This window comes from Fundulus heteroclitus, chromosome 3 (genome assembly GCF_011125445.2).
Source record: "Fundulus heteroclitus isolate FHET01 chromosome 3, MU-UCD_Fhet_4.1, whole genome shotgun sequence".
NCBI lineage: Eukaryota > Metazoa > Chordata > Actinopteri > Cyprinodontiformes > Fundulidae > Fundulus > Fundulus heteroclitus.
Window position 1 is genome coordinate 7,903,800 of NC_046363.1, and position 15,611 is coordinate 7,919,410.

Consider the following 15,611-nt stretch of genomic DNA (forward strand, 5'->3'; position numbering starts at 1 on the left):
TCAGGGAATTTAGGTGAAAAAGTGGCAAAGTGAAAGGCAATATGAGCATTCAGATACACTTAGACTTAGACACTTCATTTGTCATTTTGTATGCACAGAGTGCGTACAGAACAAAATTTAGTTTGCATACAGCTTGAAAAATCACAGTAAATTGCAGTAAGTTTCAGGATAAGGTGCAGTAGTAATTTATGTAAAGAATTGAAATGTTAACAATGTAAACAATGCAGGGGAAATAGACAGTGTGTGATTCACAGTGTACAGGTGAGTATTATTAGAACAGTGCAATATACGAATGTGGTACAGAGTCCATCTGTGGCTTCAGAAGTTCAACAGTCTGATGGCATATGTGCAAATGTGCAATATGCAAATGTGGTACGCAATGGTAACAAGGGTGACACACACACACACATTTATATATATATATATATATATATATATATATATATATATATATATATATATATATATATATATATATATCGATGGTTCAATAGAACAGTTTTCCTTCTTTTTAAATTCTTGTCTATCATATAGGTTATTAATAAAGTCATTACATCCTCCCAGCCAATCACATTGCAGACCCAGGAACGCTCAGTCGCCAAGCTCCGCCCCCTCCAAAGAGTTCAGAGAGTACATGTTCTTTTTCATTGTTAAAAACTTGGTAAAAGGTTGGTTGAATAAAGGGTTGAGTTTGAATTCAGTGTTTGTGTCTGTATCTAAAAATAAGTCGTTAAGCAACAACATACATGTTTTGAATTTGTTGATAATTATTGTTATCGATCAATATAACTTTTGTTTTATTGATATGCTTTATATATATATATATATATATATATATATATATATATATATATATATAGTCCAGCCCTTGTTGAGCCCCACATTTTGTGACTCCGGCTGCAAGTCTTATACCAGCTCTGCATATTCCTGAGGAGGCTGAGGTCCTTTAACATCTGTGGGATGCTGCTGAGGATATTTTATGAGTCTGTTGTTGCCGGCACGCTCTTCTTCGCTGTCACATGCTGGGGCAGTGGGCAGTGGGCTGTGGGCTGCCGACAACAACAGACTAAACAAACTGATCAGGAGGGCGGGGAATGTTGTGGGGGAGGAGCTGGACAACCTGACGGCAGTGGCAGAGAGGAGGATGCTGTCCAGGCTAAAGTGCATCTTAGACAATGTCTCACACCCTCTCCATGACACACTGACCCAATAGATGAGCTCTTTTAGCAGAAAGCTCCTCTTACCCAGATGCACCACTGAGCGCCACAGGAAATCATTCCTGCCTGTGGCTATCAATCTCTACAACGCCTCCCTCAGTTATCCTAACTGTAACTGTCATTTATGCATTCTCTGCACTGTTCTTGCACAAGTCACTATCACTTCACTTGGATTCCCAAGGTGAAGTGTTATGACTATTGTGATATGGTAATACCTTGTGTGGAGTGTTGTAAATATATATATAACAATGTGTGTATTCTGGAGCATGTAACAAAACTAATTTCCCCCTGGGATCATTAAAGTATGTCTGATTCTGATATCTGGAGTCAGATCCCCATTTTATTTTTTTACATTCTTTGCAAAATAGGTCAAGCAATCAGTGAAAGCAATGTTCAAGTCTTGCCACAAATGGTTTGTTGGATTTGGGGCGTTCTACGAATATGCTTTAATCCAAGCCATTGTATTGTAGATCTGGTTGTGTTCAGGGTCATTGTCCTGCTGGGGTCAACCAACACCGGCCTATCCTATATAGGGGATAACTGACACTAGCTAGGTAGGACGCTTTAAGCAACCTTGGTCAGAGTTGATATACTACCTAAACTTTAGGTATCATCAGAAGCATGATGCTCTGTTACATCATGGGGATGGTGGTAGTGTTTCCAATTTATCTGGTATTTTGCATATTGGCCAAAAACGTTTTTACCTCATCTGATTGGAGCATGTTTCCTGTTTCTGCCAACTTAGCTTTTAGCAAACGGGTGATGGGATTTCTTGAAGCTTTCTTTTGGTTGCTCTTCAATTAAGGCCAAATTGGTGAACCTGTTGAAAAATTCTCCTACCTGAATTTTGCAGCTTCTCCAGAGTTACCAATGGACCAATGAACGTTTCCTCGTGTGGCCTGTGAGTCAAATGTCAAAAGAACTTTATCTCTGATCTGTGTGCCTTGCTCCTTTGTCTTCATGATACTGAGACCTATAGAGAATGACTGTTTTTATGCTGAGATAAAATTCTAAACAAGTAGACTTTGTTCATTTTTAGGGGACTTCTGAAAGCAATCAGTTGCATTAACTTTTACGTAGGACTATCAGAGCAAAGGGAGCCTAATACAATTGCACACCACAAATTAAAACATTGATTTTTCTTTCTCTTTTCAATTCACAATTGTGCATACCTTTATGCTGGTGGATCATAAAGTCTCAATAAGTACATACAATTTTGTGGTCATGTGACAAAACATAGAAAATGTGGAATGGTGTTAATACTTTCGCAACACACCACATCCTTCTGACTCACACAGGGAGTAAAATAGAATTTTTTTATTCAAGACATCAGAGTAATCTGAACTTACAAACTACAAAAAGAACATATACAAAAATGACTCTGAAAACAGCAAAATGGAGCATTAGACAACGAGGCCCGTAATGAACCACACCTCGGAAATACAAAACACAACATCCATTGACACAGTTTCCCTTTTAATTTGTGATTCTGGAAATGTCTGAACTCTCGAAAGCTTAAAAGACAACCAACTCAAAGAATCCGGCAGTAATTTCATATGAATCACTTAATGTGTGCAAAAACAACTTGACATAACTTATCTGGGACCTTAATATCATGAATACTGATCACAGGTAGAACCGACCCGAGGTATAGGCAGACTTTGATGGCCTGGGGGCTCCGTGGGCACTTGGATTTATACAGGACAGGTTGATAAATGCATGCTGGAAACAGGAAAACCTTCATAATTTGAAGATTACACCAACAGTCATATCTGCACACATTTATCCCCTACATGATGCTCCCAGGTCTGTAGTAAATGCAATGGGTTAAGGTGAAGGTGGGCGCCAGAATCAAACGCTGCTTAGGACCTCGTACAACCTTGGCCCAGACCTGCTCACACATATATATCCACAAAACATTACTTGTGTTTATCTATTACTCAATAATTTGTGGCTTGTGCTTCTAACATCACAGAGTGCAAAACGCCTGCTTGATTATGTTTGGATCGTTACGCAACAGTCATTTCACGCAGTCAAGTTTAAAGACGTCCAGTGTACAAAAAAAAAAAAAAAAACAACAGTAAAAAGTTCAGAAAATTAAGAAAAAACAAGAGGTTTTTCAAAAGGAATTTACACATTCAACTTTTTCAAGTTTAAGAGCCTATTTTAAGAGTGGTGCGAGAGGTCTCATTACAAAGTGGTACGTTGTAGGTCTGGGTAACGATAAGGCTTCCAATATAGGCACAACAACTTTCTTGGGTTGAACGTTTGGCGATGTCACGAACCACTTAACACAATTCAGTGTGTAGACTAATACATTAAAAAGCTTAAATTCTACTATGAAAAGAACATTTTACACATATAATGCATTCATCTGTAGGAATCAAACGGCATTTGAGTAAAACCTTTAAAACAACATTCATACTGTATGCGTCATCCTTAAATGACCATTGGTAATAGCACGGTTGCGGTCCAACTGGGTCCTACCGCAGTCAGACTAAAAGATCAGTAAAGCTGGAACACACAGTCACCGGCCAACAAAAATGATGCAACAACTACAGCAGCTGCACAGATTCTGGTCCAACACAACCACATCTGGACCACGTGACGGATGCTGCGTGACTCTAAACAATCACTGGCTACAACTTCACCCTCAGCGGGCGTTTTAACCAACAAAGATTGGTACTGAGCTACATAACGGGGGAGTTTAAGACGGAACGGGAACATTTGGGAGCTTAGATCTCCTTTGGGTCCCTGCTCTCCTCCGACACCTGGTCCACCGTCTGTGGGGCGCATTCCTGGATGCTGCTGCTGTGTGATAGGTTTAAAGCCGGATGATGCTGCTGTCCACTCGTCGCTTGTCTAGCGTCCGACAGCTCGCTCCTTGGAGTCATCCTAAAAACAAGGAGGGGGGGCACATTACAGATTGATGATAATTATTGGCTGTAGAAAATTATAGCCCTTTACTTTCTCTTAATTGAAAATGTTCCTGACATCCCTGCGGTAGTGATCAGATGGCCAAGTTAAATCTAAGGTTAAAAAAATAGAAGCAACGACAGGAGACAAATATAAAGTCAAGTAATTGTAGATGCAAACACAAACGTGTTGTTTTAGTTGTTTAACATAGTAAAAGTACAACTATTTATTAACTACGCGCTCAAATGCACTGCTTTAATTTGGCGGCGGGCGCCAGTAAATCAAAGTTACCGTGTGTACTTAATCTGCAGAATCCTTTTATTTGAGGGCTCGCATGTAATTGGACAAATTTGCATAAGCAGAAAACAGGATGTACATTTTTAATGAAAAAAAAAAAAAACGCTTTCATAAACAGGTGCAGCTATTCCTTCATCATCTCCTCATTAATTAGGCAGAAAGACGGCTTATTGCTGGTGTGGCATTTGAATTTGACACGCTGAGAAATGAGATCGCATTACAAGCGAGACGGTACCGACGCTGCAGAAACACAACAACTGTAGCAGAGAGCCGGAGCCCGAGGAATGACCGAATCTTCGTGGTAAAAGAAGAATTTGATTGAGCTCACGTCCAGCCTGGGGGGATGGACATGTTGGAATAAAAGGTGTAGCATAGAAAGATCCTCCAAGAACAAATACAGAGAGCTCTGCACAAGTTTAAACATTTAGGAACCAGATCAGACAGCCTGTACTGTAAAAGCTGGACCGTTTCTGCAACGACTTTCTGTGAATAAAAGAAACTAAGATCCCCCTGGAGCAAGAAAAAAGCGTAATTAGAAGAGGGATTTGAAGTGTTCATACAGCTATGAAAAAAAAAGACCTCTGTGAGAAAATCCAGACAATGAATTCCCTAATCTGAGTTCTTTAGCCTGGTGTTCGTGGCAGGACTGCGTGTTAATCTGAGGCGGTCAACCGATGCTGGAGATAGGAGTGGCCAGGCTATCAAAGAGCGACTCAAATACACACAGGGCAGCCAAACAGGCACGCTCACATCTAGGAGCAGTTTAAAGTAGGAGGCTGCGGGTTGAAGCAGAAGTATCTAGGGAGAAAAGCCCCGGTTGGGATTTGAACCCAGGACCTTCTACATGCAAGGAAACAACACTACCGACTATATAAAGCCACCACAAAAAAAATAAAAAATAATCCCAAGTGCTGAAATGAAATACAACTTCCTTTCCTGGTAGGAAAACCAAGACGACAGAATGAAACGGTCACAGTTGATGGTCCCTGGCGGCATGTACGGACACGAGCTGGGTCCGCAGCGTTCCTCTGACCGGCTCCACAACATCCCTGAACTAGAGCCTGACGCTGTGGAAATTATCCAAGTTGGATCCCATGGAGACTGAACTGCAGGCTAGAGGACAGACAACGCTTACCAAGGAGTTAAACCAAGAGATGTTTGATCTCCATCTACAGAAAATACTACAGTGTTGATTTCCCTGAATTTCTCTAGGCAATCAAACTTCATTTTTGTTTCTTTGTACCGTTTCATCCATATGATATTACAGTTTACTTGACACATGCGGTGTCTCAAACAGGATCGGTAGGATAAAGTGTCAGACAGAGGTTTCCCCCTTACCTATGAACAAAGAGGGTCTGCACTCTAACACCACATAGCAGTGTGACTAGTTAAAGGGTTACAACCACAAAACTAAAATATTTCAGAAACTATATGATTTGGCAAAAAAAAAAAAATGTTGAGCTTTGAATTTGGTTTTGATAAACACTGTCACACGTAAAAGATGAGGAAAAAAATAAATCTCACCTGTCTTCTAGGACTCTGTTCATGCTCTCAGAGCGGCTGCTAACCTTACTGGAGCTCCCGGCTTTGCTGCGCCTCTCCGCCCCCTCCCTCTCCCTCTCCCTCTCCGCCCTCCTGGAGCTGCGGCCGGAGGCGCCCCGGTCCAGGTGCTCCCTGCCAGAGGTGTCCGACAGGGAGCTCCTCATGTGTGGCTCCAGGTTGTTGCACGCGGAGGAGCCCTGGCGAGCGCTAGCGGGGGAGACAGCGGTGCTCGTGCCCATAGACTTGGAGACGACTTTGAGCTTGTGGGAGGCGGACTTGCAGTGCTTCTTCTTGTGCTGGACGCGGCTGTCGTGTTTGAGGAAGAACTCACACGACTCCTGGAGCACCCGGCGGCTCTCGCTGATGGGGCTGCGGGGCACAGATCGCAACGGTTAGGACACGGCAGGGCGGCGTTTGTTGCGACATCGGTGGCGGGAGGTGTATTCTTACTCTCTTTTACGGGTTCTTTTGAAGAAGTACGCCCATTCAGAACAAGTCTTCTTGCTGCTGACCCAGAACACGGCGGAGATCCCCACCACCAGCGTCATCAGGTATTTCACAAGGAACAAGGAGAGGTCGGGACGGTGGAGCTCTGTCGCCTGAAACACAGACAGACACAAATAGTCACGGCCTCCTTGTGATTCAGACAATTTGTGCGAATTAACAAATCTAATTTTAAACTAAAGGTGGCATTCTTCATGGGACTAAGTTAATTATCACAGTCCGGTGCTGGGGGAAAAGGCGCAGGCAATTCTGTGCTGTTGTGCTAGTCTTTCGTGGCTGACAAAGCGATCGCGAAACAACCGCAACAGATAAAAGACCGAACAGTTTGTTCAAGGTAAACAGTTAATTATCTGGGTTTCCTATTTGTCTTTAGCTTGAGGCTACCTTGTGGGAGCAGGGTATGCTGTACTCCTGACACCTGTCGTTGATCCAGGTGGTCTCCCAGGAGCTGCGGTGACTCTGCTCGTAGGTGTAGCAGGCCAACAGGGTGACCAGCGGGACCAGGTAGAGGCAGCTGAACACGCCGATCCGGATCATGAACTTCTTCAGCTTCTCCTGGTTGCGCTCGTCGTGCTGGATCACCTGCCTGACGTGGTTGAGGGAGACGATGCCCGCCAGGATGAGGAAGAGGCCCACCACGACGCCCGCGCACAGCGGCGCGAGGACGAAGTAGCGCAGCGCGTCCAGGTCGTAGAGCCCCACGAAGCACACCCCGCTGATGTTGTCTCCCTCAACCTTGTTCAGAGCCAGCAGCATGACGGTTAACGCCCCGGGGATTCCCCAGGCCGCGGTGTGGAACCACACCTGAGGACACAGAACATACAGAAGGTTGGGCCTAGCTGTGATGTGCTAAAATTATAGCTTTGATGATTCCTTTAAAAAAAAAAAAAGTGTATATGTGGGATGCACTTATCCTCAGTTTCTGCCACTGCAAAAACGCAACTAAAAAGAAGTAAAATGTTCTTAAAATGAGTGTATTTGTCCTTGATTTGATGATTTGAGCAGGTAAATAAGATGATTTGCCAATGGAATAAGATTGTTGCACTTAAAATGGGAACAAGTCATCTCAATCAAGTGCAGGATGTCTAAATATCTCAGTTTAGGGGTCAAAAATACTCCTTCCATTGGCAGATAATCTTATTTACCTGCTCAAATCAAGGATAAATACACTAACTTTAAGAACATTTTACTTATTTTTAGATCCGTTTTTGCAATGTGTTAGTCTATAATGCTACTTTGTTGAACTTTTGCTCCAATTGCTGCTAGAAGTCTGGTGTACAATTATTGTTCTCCTCCCTACTCTGATGCTCCCTGCCATTTACTGATCAGAATCATACCGCTTTCTTCTCGATAGCCTCACAGCTCCACTTGGGTCCAGCCGCCAGGAACCAGGTGATGGTGAGTATGACCCACCAGACAATCCCCGCCATCGTGAAGAAATAGAGGAGCATAAAGAGCAGAGTGCAGCCTTTGCTGTGCGAGCCCAGCACCACGGTATCCACGCCTGCGGGGTGGCTCGCTGGGGCGCAGGCGGCGGCGTTTCCCAGCAGGAAGCCGATGAAATAGATGAGCGAGACGAAGCTGTAGCACACCGCGTAGAAGATTATGGGGCGCTCCGGGTATCGGAAGCGCTTGACGTCGATGAGGAAAGTGAGAAAGGTGAAGAGAGTGGCGCCCAGGCAGACGATGGAACACACGCCGATGAAGCTCTTGGCGAACTTGATGTCGTGGGGTTTGAAGTACATGTTGGAGCAGGGCGGGGCGCAGTCCTGGGCGCCGAGGAAAGAGCCGTGACCCGGCTTGGTCTTTAGCTGCAACGGACACCAGAAGCCGAGGTCTCTCTTAGACGACGAGGGGGTCGCAGGGGTGGTGGAGGGACGGATAGAACCAGCTGACCCACATGGCTCCAACCTACAGGACAAGAGCAGTAATAGGATGAGATTCATAGGGAATCATTCATACAGTAGTGTTCAGACCCCTTAAACTTTTCTTTTTTTAATGCCGTAACTATAAACTCCACAGCACTTTGAATTGTCTTGCTATAACAGAGTACACACGGCTGTTATTCACACTCAATATAAATCCAGCTGATCTGTGAAGGCCTTTTTTTATAGAGAACATTACAGAACAACCAGCCCCATAGGAAGCCCAACGGGACGTCAGGGAGAAGGTTCTGGAGAACTCCAGCGTGTGGTTAGGTTGGAAAACGATATCCCAAGCTTTGAACATGTCATGGAGCTCTGTTCAAGTTGTATGCAAACAGAACAAGACGCGGCCATCTACCCAGACTGACACGGCGGGCCAAGAGGCCCGGCCGGGTAGCTTCTGGAACAATCTGCTGACAGGACAACTATTAGTTGTGCACTTCACAAACCTGCTCTTTGTTCGCGAGTGGACGGAGGAAAGGCATTGCTGACAGAAAGCCAGACGAAGTCTTGCTGGCACCGTGCCACAGAACATTTAAGAGACACCGTAAACACGTGGACAAAGGTGTCTGATGGCCTCACAGCTGAACGTTTTGGCTTACATGCAAAATGCGTTGCAAAAAAAAAAAAGAGAACTAAAAGTAAAGATTTCTTGAAATTTGTGTATTTATCCTTGAGTTTAAATGATCTGCCAATGAAATCAGATTTTTTGCACCTAAAACAGGAACAACTCCATCATCTTATTCGAAGTGCAGTTTATCTAATTATCTTTTTTTAGGGGTAAAAATAGCCCTTCCATTGGCAGATAATCTTATTTACCTGCTCAAATTAAGGACAAATACACTAATTTCAAGAAGATGTTGCTTACTTGTTGATATATTAAAGAATTATTTTTGCTCTTTAACAATGTATTATGGGAAAACCTGCTCAGTTATATAACTTGTTTCACTTATATTACTTGTTTTTGAGTTCAAATAAAACTAAGAACAACATGTGTTATTTTCCTACAACTTGTTCTAACTTGTGGTGGGAACCTATGACAATGTGTTGTGGGAAAGACTGATTCTGTATTCCTTATTTTGCTTATATTTGCTGTATTCTGAGTGCACTCATATTATTTTGCTTTGCACACTGCTGAGATGCTGGGAACGGTTTCTGTTTGGGAAACATGTTTTGGGAAGCAGGGCAGCTGTGGAGGGAGAGATGGCTACTCTCGCTCCACATCTGACTCTTTGTTTACAAGTATATAAAGAGGAGACTGCCCTCAGCCCGGTGAGTCTGCCGTGAGTTCGTGTGTGGAATACCGGCATCGTGAACGCTGATCTTAACCTAGGACTGAGGGCTCCCAGTTCGTGTCAATGGTAAGGGCTGATTCTGAGAATCTTTTGAGCGTCACGCCTGTTTGAAAGCTTGTTGCTTTATTGCCTGCTACTTTACGTGTGTGAAGAGCTAGTTGTTTTGATGTGCTGTATTCTGTGGGGAATAATAAATGTGTGCCTTATATTGTAACAGAAACAGTGTTTGAGTCCTTATTTGTGTTTGCCGATCTCTCCCGATCCTGAAATAAACATTTCATAAAACCCTTGTAGTTCCCTTTTTGCAGTGTTATAAGTGATGGAAAACTAACAATGTGTTAGCTCCCACCATTACCGTCTTGGGATGCTTTTTTTTCAGCAGGGAGAGAGAAGCTAATGAGAGGAGGGATGGATGAAAATAAATATAACAAATACTGAGTGTAAGAAAAAAAAAAAAATAATAGGGGCAGCAAAAGATTTGAAATTGGGACGGAGACGCCTTTGAACAAACAAACTGCTTGGACACAAGCTTTAGTGAGCTCTGTGAAACGGTTGGGGAGCTTGTGAGGATGGAAAAGCAAATAGTAAAGAAAATGTAGGTTAATTATGACAGATACCATTATTACAATATTCAACATCAGCAAAAGCGGTGGTCTGAATGTGACAAAGTGTGAAAAAGGTTATTTTGGCGGCCGCTGTCCTCCATCGCCTGATGTCCTCTTACTTGTTGCACTGTAGCTCCGGAGGCCAGACGATGCCAAAAGTGTCCATATCCTCCTTACAGTGAGCCAGAACGGCCAGACACTTTTCCCTGCACGGGGGGATCACCCTGTTCTCCTCGCTGCAGGCTGGGATAAAGGCTTGGCACAGGAAGAGGTGGACGTCCGGTGAGCACCGCAGCTTTGTCAGGGGCATGAACGGCTGCAGCAGGAGAGAACGTTTCAAACAATTACACCCTCGGTAACAGAGGCCTATTAGAAAATAAGAACAATGAGACATTTCAGGAAAACACTCATTTTGCTTAGTTTGTGTCAAGCGATCGGAAAAAGGACGTCCTGAACTAAGCAGAGCTCAGATTGCGCCTAAAACTATTTTTTTTCCAGGAGTGAAGCACAAATGTAAGAATGACCGGGTTCTTCCTCGTCTTCCAGAGACATCCTCATCTATCCTCTTGTTTATTTTATCTCAGCTTTCCCTATAAAAACAGTCTGAAAACAACAAAAGGGATAGCGATGGAGAGGGATCATAAGTCAAGTTTGTTTTTAGAAAGGGAGACTGTGACTTGATCTCCGGCTGAACTGTGTTTTGATAAGCTGCGCCATTCTTTTCAGCGCCGCACAAAGCTGCCCATTCACCGCCTGGAAACCATTTTCTTCTGTTTCAACATACTGGTCAGGACCCTCAGGATGGTGAGAGAGGGGCGTACGAGGGGCAGCGGCAGGGGAAGTGAGGAGGGGGGGGGGGGTTGCTGCAACATAGGTGGCAGGAAATGAAAGCAAAGGCTTTTTGGGAGACACAAAATAACTGCATGGAGCTGCTCCTTTCTCTGAGGAGAAATGCTTTACGGCTATTTAAAATCAATTCACCTCTTGACATTTAAACATCTGTTTGACAGCAGATTTGACCACAATTTGCATGTTTGTCAATTCTAAGACTTTCAGGCTCAGCTATAACTGAGGTGCATAAAGCGGTTAGTGTCTCCCCCCCACAAAAAAACAACAAAAACAAACGGTGCATAAAGTAAAGCACAGACCGCCATTCAGTGTGTTGCTCCTTTTGCCCAAATCCTTTCTGGCAGAGGTCCCATATCTGCGAGGCCAAGGATCGGCCTCTCCCTGACAGTAAGCACCCTTGTTTCCCTCCTTCGGAGGTCCCTGACTCGGCTCAACAATCTGACCTTTATTCGCTTTGCAGCGCTTACAGTAAAAAAAAAAACGCTCACATTTCACCAAACCTCGGCGTGAATCAGCGGGAGAAGTCAAAGACGAGCTGCCCTAGAAGGCCAAATCTTTGCAAGAGGCTCTCAAGAACGAAATGATGTGGGGCAAAAACGACTTTTCAGACTTTTCTCCAGCTAATCCTTATATTCTGTTCATATTCTAACACCCCGTCTCTGCTCTTTAAATCCGTCCTACTGCTGGGATCAGGAGCAAAGACCTTCAGTTTTCCAGCTGATAAGCTGCCCTGGACTGAGAGCGAGGCAGCCTGTTGGATTCCAGCACCAGGGATCATCAGCTACTCCTTTCAGCCAGGGCTGAAGGACGGCTCCAGCGTGAGCGTGGAACATGGGAGGCAGGAGAGTGTAGGGCTGGCTGTGAGGGGGGGGGGGGGGGGGGGGGGGGGGGAGTGAGTCATTAACAGACAGAGGATACGCGCTGTGGTATGCAGAGTCGGCTTTGTGTGGGACCGGGCGTGTCCCTCCCCTTCCTCCGAAAATCAAAGGCCCTCCGCAACAAAGTCGATAGAGTTGCCCGTGGCCAAGGCTGCTGTGAAATAGGACGCCTACACCTTAGCCAGACGCCACACAAAAGACTCCTTCAACAGATCAGCGCTCATATTCAGAACTCTGACACTGAACGGCAGTAACCAGAACCCCCCGGGCCCGGAAGGAACGCCTGGAGACAAGATGCTGAGACACCAAGACCAGACAAACAAGGGTTCCCGGCAGAGGAACGTCAACGCCTGGAACCGGGCATGCTCGGCAGCGTAGCTTACACATTACAGGGGTTTTAGTTTAACAGATTTTTTTTTCCACAGTGAAATGATGATCAGGCTTAATGAAAAATCGGTAAACTGACATAGAAATTACATTTTATCAGGTAAACCGGAGACTTTCACGTGTTTTTTAAACAAGGGCAGGACTCCCCGATTTTAAGTGTCTACTAACTTAGCTCACCACCGTCAGGGTGTGAACGGGTGAACGACTGACTGAAAAGAATGATCTTTCAGCTGGAGCAGCTCTCTTTAGTCTAGAATGTGTTACTGAACAATGAAATTCAACTAAGCTTTTAAAACCCCAGTCAAAACAGGGCGAAAAGCTAATTTAAAGGCAACTCTACTTTCTATGGTCGCATGTCCGAAGAGGAGCCGCCTGCTACTTGAAGTGAATTCCAACCCTGCCTTTTGGGACGTTCGGTGGGAGGTCACGTCGACTCACCTCCATTTTTCTAGCTGCGATTTCCTGATCGTAGTGCTCCATCATGTTGGGAAAGAAAGTCATGTTGTAGGGCATCCCCAGGCACCTGTGCACCTTGATGGGCTCGCAGGTGAACAGGCTGTGGGAGCCGCAGCCCCCGACCCACACCAGAGACAGCCACAGCCACCCTGGCTGCGCCCACATCTCGGCACCCGACTGGCAGCACGACAGCTTCAGAGAGGCTTTCCCTTTCGGCTCCGTGCCGGGATCTCTTTCCTCCTGGCAAAAATACGGCTGTCCTCCGAAACTCACACCATCATCCGCAGGTCACTCTTCCTGGAGACATTTCAGAGGCCGGAGCGTACCTGTAAATGACAAGATTCACACGAATCCATCAAAAGACGCTCTGCTCTGACACTCATGTTTGTCTCTATTTATCTGTACAACAATGAAAGAACACATGACCCCCCTTCCCCCTCCCTCCCTTCAGTGAATGACTCCACGTCCCTTGAGGTGCTTGTAAAGCAGTTTGACAAACAGGAGCCAGAAATCCCTGCACGAACTCTGAGCGCCTGCATCCAGAAGGGTGGGGAATGCAACAGATCATAGGGTGATTTAGTAGAATGAGTCTCAGCTTGTTGGGAACACATTAAACTTCACATTAAAACGTCAGAATCCCGAATGCACAACAACCGCATCTGAGCGGCTCTCAGCGGTGAATGCGTGGCAGGATCAAATACTTTCCCAATGATATCCTGTTTCTCACCGGGCAAAGCCTCCCCTGAACCTGGGGGGGGGTTTTCACATGGGCCCTGACAGAAAACACAGGCTGATGCAACCCACGGAGACACCGCGCACAGGTTTTAAGTCATGCCAAGTGATGATTTAAAGGAGTTTGTCGGCTTTTATTTATTTATTGATTGATTGATTTGTTCTCAGATCATAAAGCCTGCCACGAAGGAGCACGAAGGATCGACGATCAATGGTTGTTTTAATCACTGTTCCTGTGTTTCGGAGTCTCCTGTGTTTCCCCCGTCACTGTAAACTCTCGCTAATGTTAACCAGTGACATATTAACCCTGGCTGCTGAAAACTTTACATTTAGACGAAAACAGAACCAGCGAAGTAACAACGTCGACGCGGTGGGATAATGAGCGTTCTGGATATTTCTGTTTTGTTTTCCTAACTTTTTAAATACACAATAAAAACAAACCCAAAGTCTTCGGGGGAAAGTGCAGCCGACATCCCTCCCTCGGTCGCTGCCCGACACGGGACAGCGAGCTCCGGGGAAACTTCGGTGGAAAATTAGGAGCAATAAAAGAAACTCAAGACCCCCCCCAAAAAAAGCAGACAGAAATTACTCACCCCAACTATCAAAGGGTTCCTGTAACAGCCGCTCGCATGGATACACTAACGAGACCCTTTTTTTAAGGAAAGTTGCAACCTATTTCCTGCGCTAAGCTCCGGCGCAGTCTTGTTGTTGTCCCCGGTGTGTTGCACTGAATTCTTTCAGTTCCCAACTTCCCATGAAACAGCCTGACGCCAGGGGGCGCTGCAGCCTACTGGCCGCTCTCTGCAAGCGCCGCGAGAGGAGAAGCAGATGTGGAGGTATGGAGGGCCAGAGGTACCGCAATGCGACGAAGCGAGAAATGATTAAATGCGTTTTAAACTAACTAAAACAAGTTTGGAGCAAGTGTATTTTATGATTAAAGAACGTCGTCAGTAATTATTACAATGGGACAATAATTTGTTGCATATGTAATCTAAAATTCATTATTTAAAACATTAGACTTTGAAATTTAAAGTCATAATTTTGAATGTCATCAATCACACACACACAATCGTATAAAACATTGTGATAAAGAATAAAGCAAATATTATTTAATAAAATAAATTAATAGTTAAGAACAATACGTTAGTTTTTAAAACATATTCACAAACAACATTTTCAAGTGCTCACTGACTTTATTACCTTATTTTTTTCAATCACGCTACTTTTTGTGGTTTCATATGTGATTCCGTTCTTGTGTGTCCAGGGACAGGTCAACGGGATGGGGCTACACAGGGAATTCTTTAAATAAACTTGCATAAACACTGGCCTGGTAGCAATAAACACTGGCCTGGTTCTCTTGTAGCAATCCAGTCTCTATTGTGAATCATTAACTGTTTTCAGTACAGATAAAATCTCCATACCTTTAGTATGATTTTATCGCTTTAACTTTTTAGTGGGTTTGGGATATACCTGATTTATGTATAACTATGTATAATTAAGTGTTGTTTTTACCTGTTAATTTTAAAATAATACTTTTCCATGTTATTTTGTTTTACTCTCCCTACAAATTTTTGCTCACATCATCCTGGCCCCATGGTGCTCCAGTGCACTGTGAAATAATTTGAACTGTGACTGTGGCTCATTAAAAAAACCTGGACTGCACGTCAACTAAAGACCAATTATTTTGACTAAAGCAGCGATAACACCACTCATTGCCTTTTAATGGGTCAGGCTGACCTACTATACAAATGTCTGATGTGTTGCAGAACACAACCAAGAACTAATTAGTCTTTTGGCAAATAAGGTTAAAGGCATACTATGCAACATTTTTCAGTTAATTAATATGTTCCATACCGTTTTGGATGATTAAATGAGTCATTTCATGTCGAACAAAGGTTTTCTCGGCCGCCCTGGTGGTCTGTGGGGGAAATACCGTACTTGCAAGAGCCCTCGGCCGCACTCACAGGCTCAGAAGTCTCGTGCAAAAATCAACCCCGGTTGCATAGTA

At 44.4% G+C, this 15,611-nt stretch overlaps 1 protein-coding gene across 1 annotated transcript; it reads right to left on the reverse strand.

The window, feature by feature from the left end:
* Positions 1-2,519: 2,519 nt before the first annotated feature.
* LOC105933394 (frizzled-6) lies at positions 2,520-14,353 on the reverse strand. Its single transcript, XM_012872897.3, has 8 exons — positions 14,197-14,353; positions 12,854-13,197; positions 10,421-10,617; positions 7,814-8,387; positions 6,861-7,280; positions 6,423-6,571; positions 5,955-6,341; positions 2,520-4,112 (listed from the first exon to the last, which is right to left on the reverse strand). The coding sequence occupies exons 2-8, from the start codon at positions 13,034-13,036 to the stop codon at positions 3,953-3,955; spliced, it is 2,070 nt and encodes a 689-aa protein (XP_012728351.2). The 5' UTR covers positions 13,037-13,197; positions 14,197-14,353; the 3' UTR covers positions 2,520-3,952.
* Positions 14,354-15,611: the final 1,258 nt, after the last annotated feature.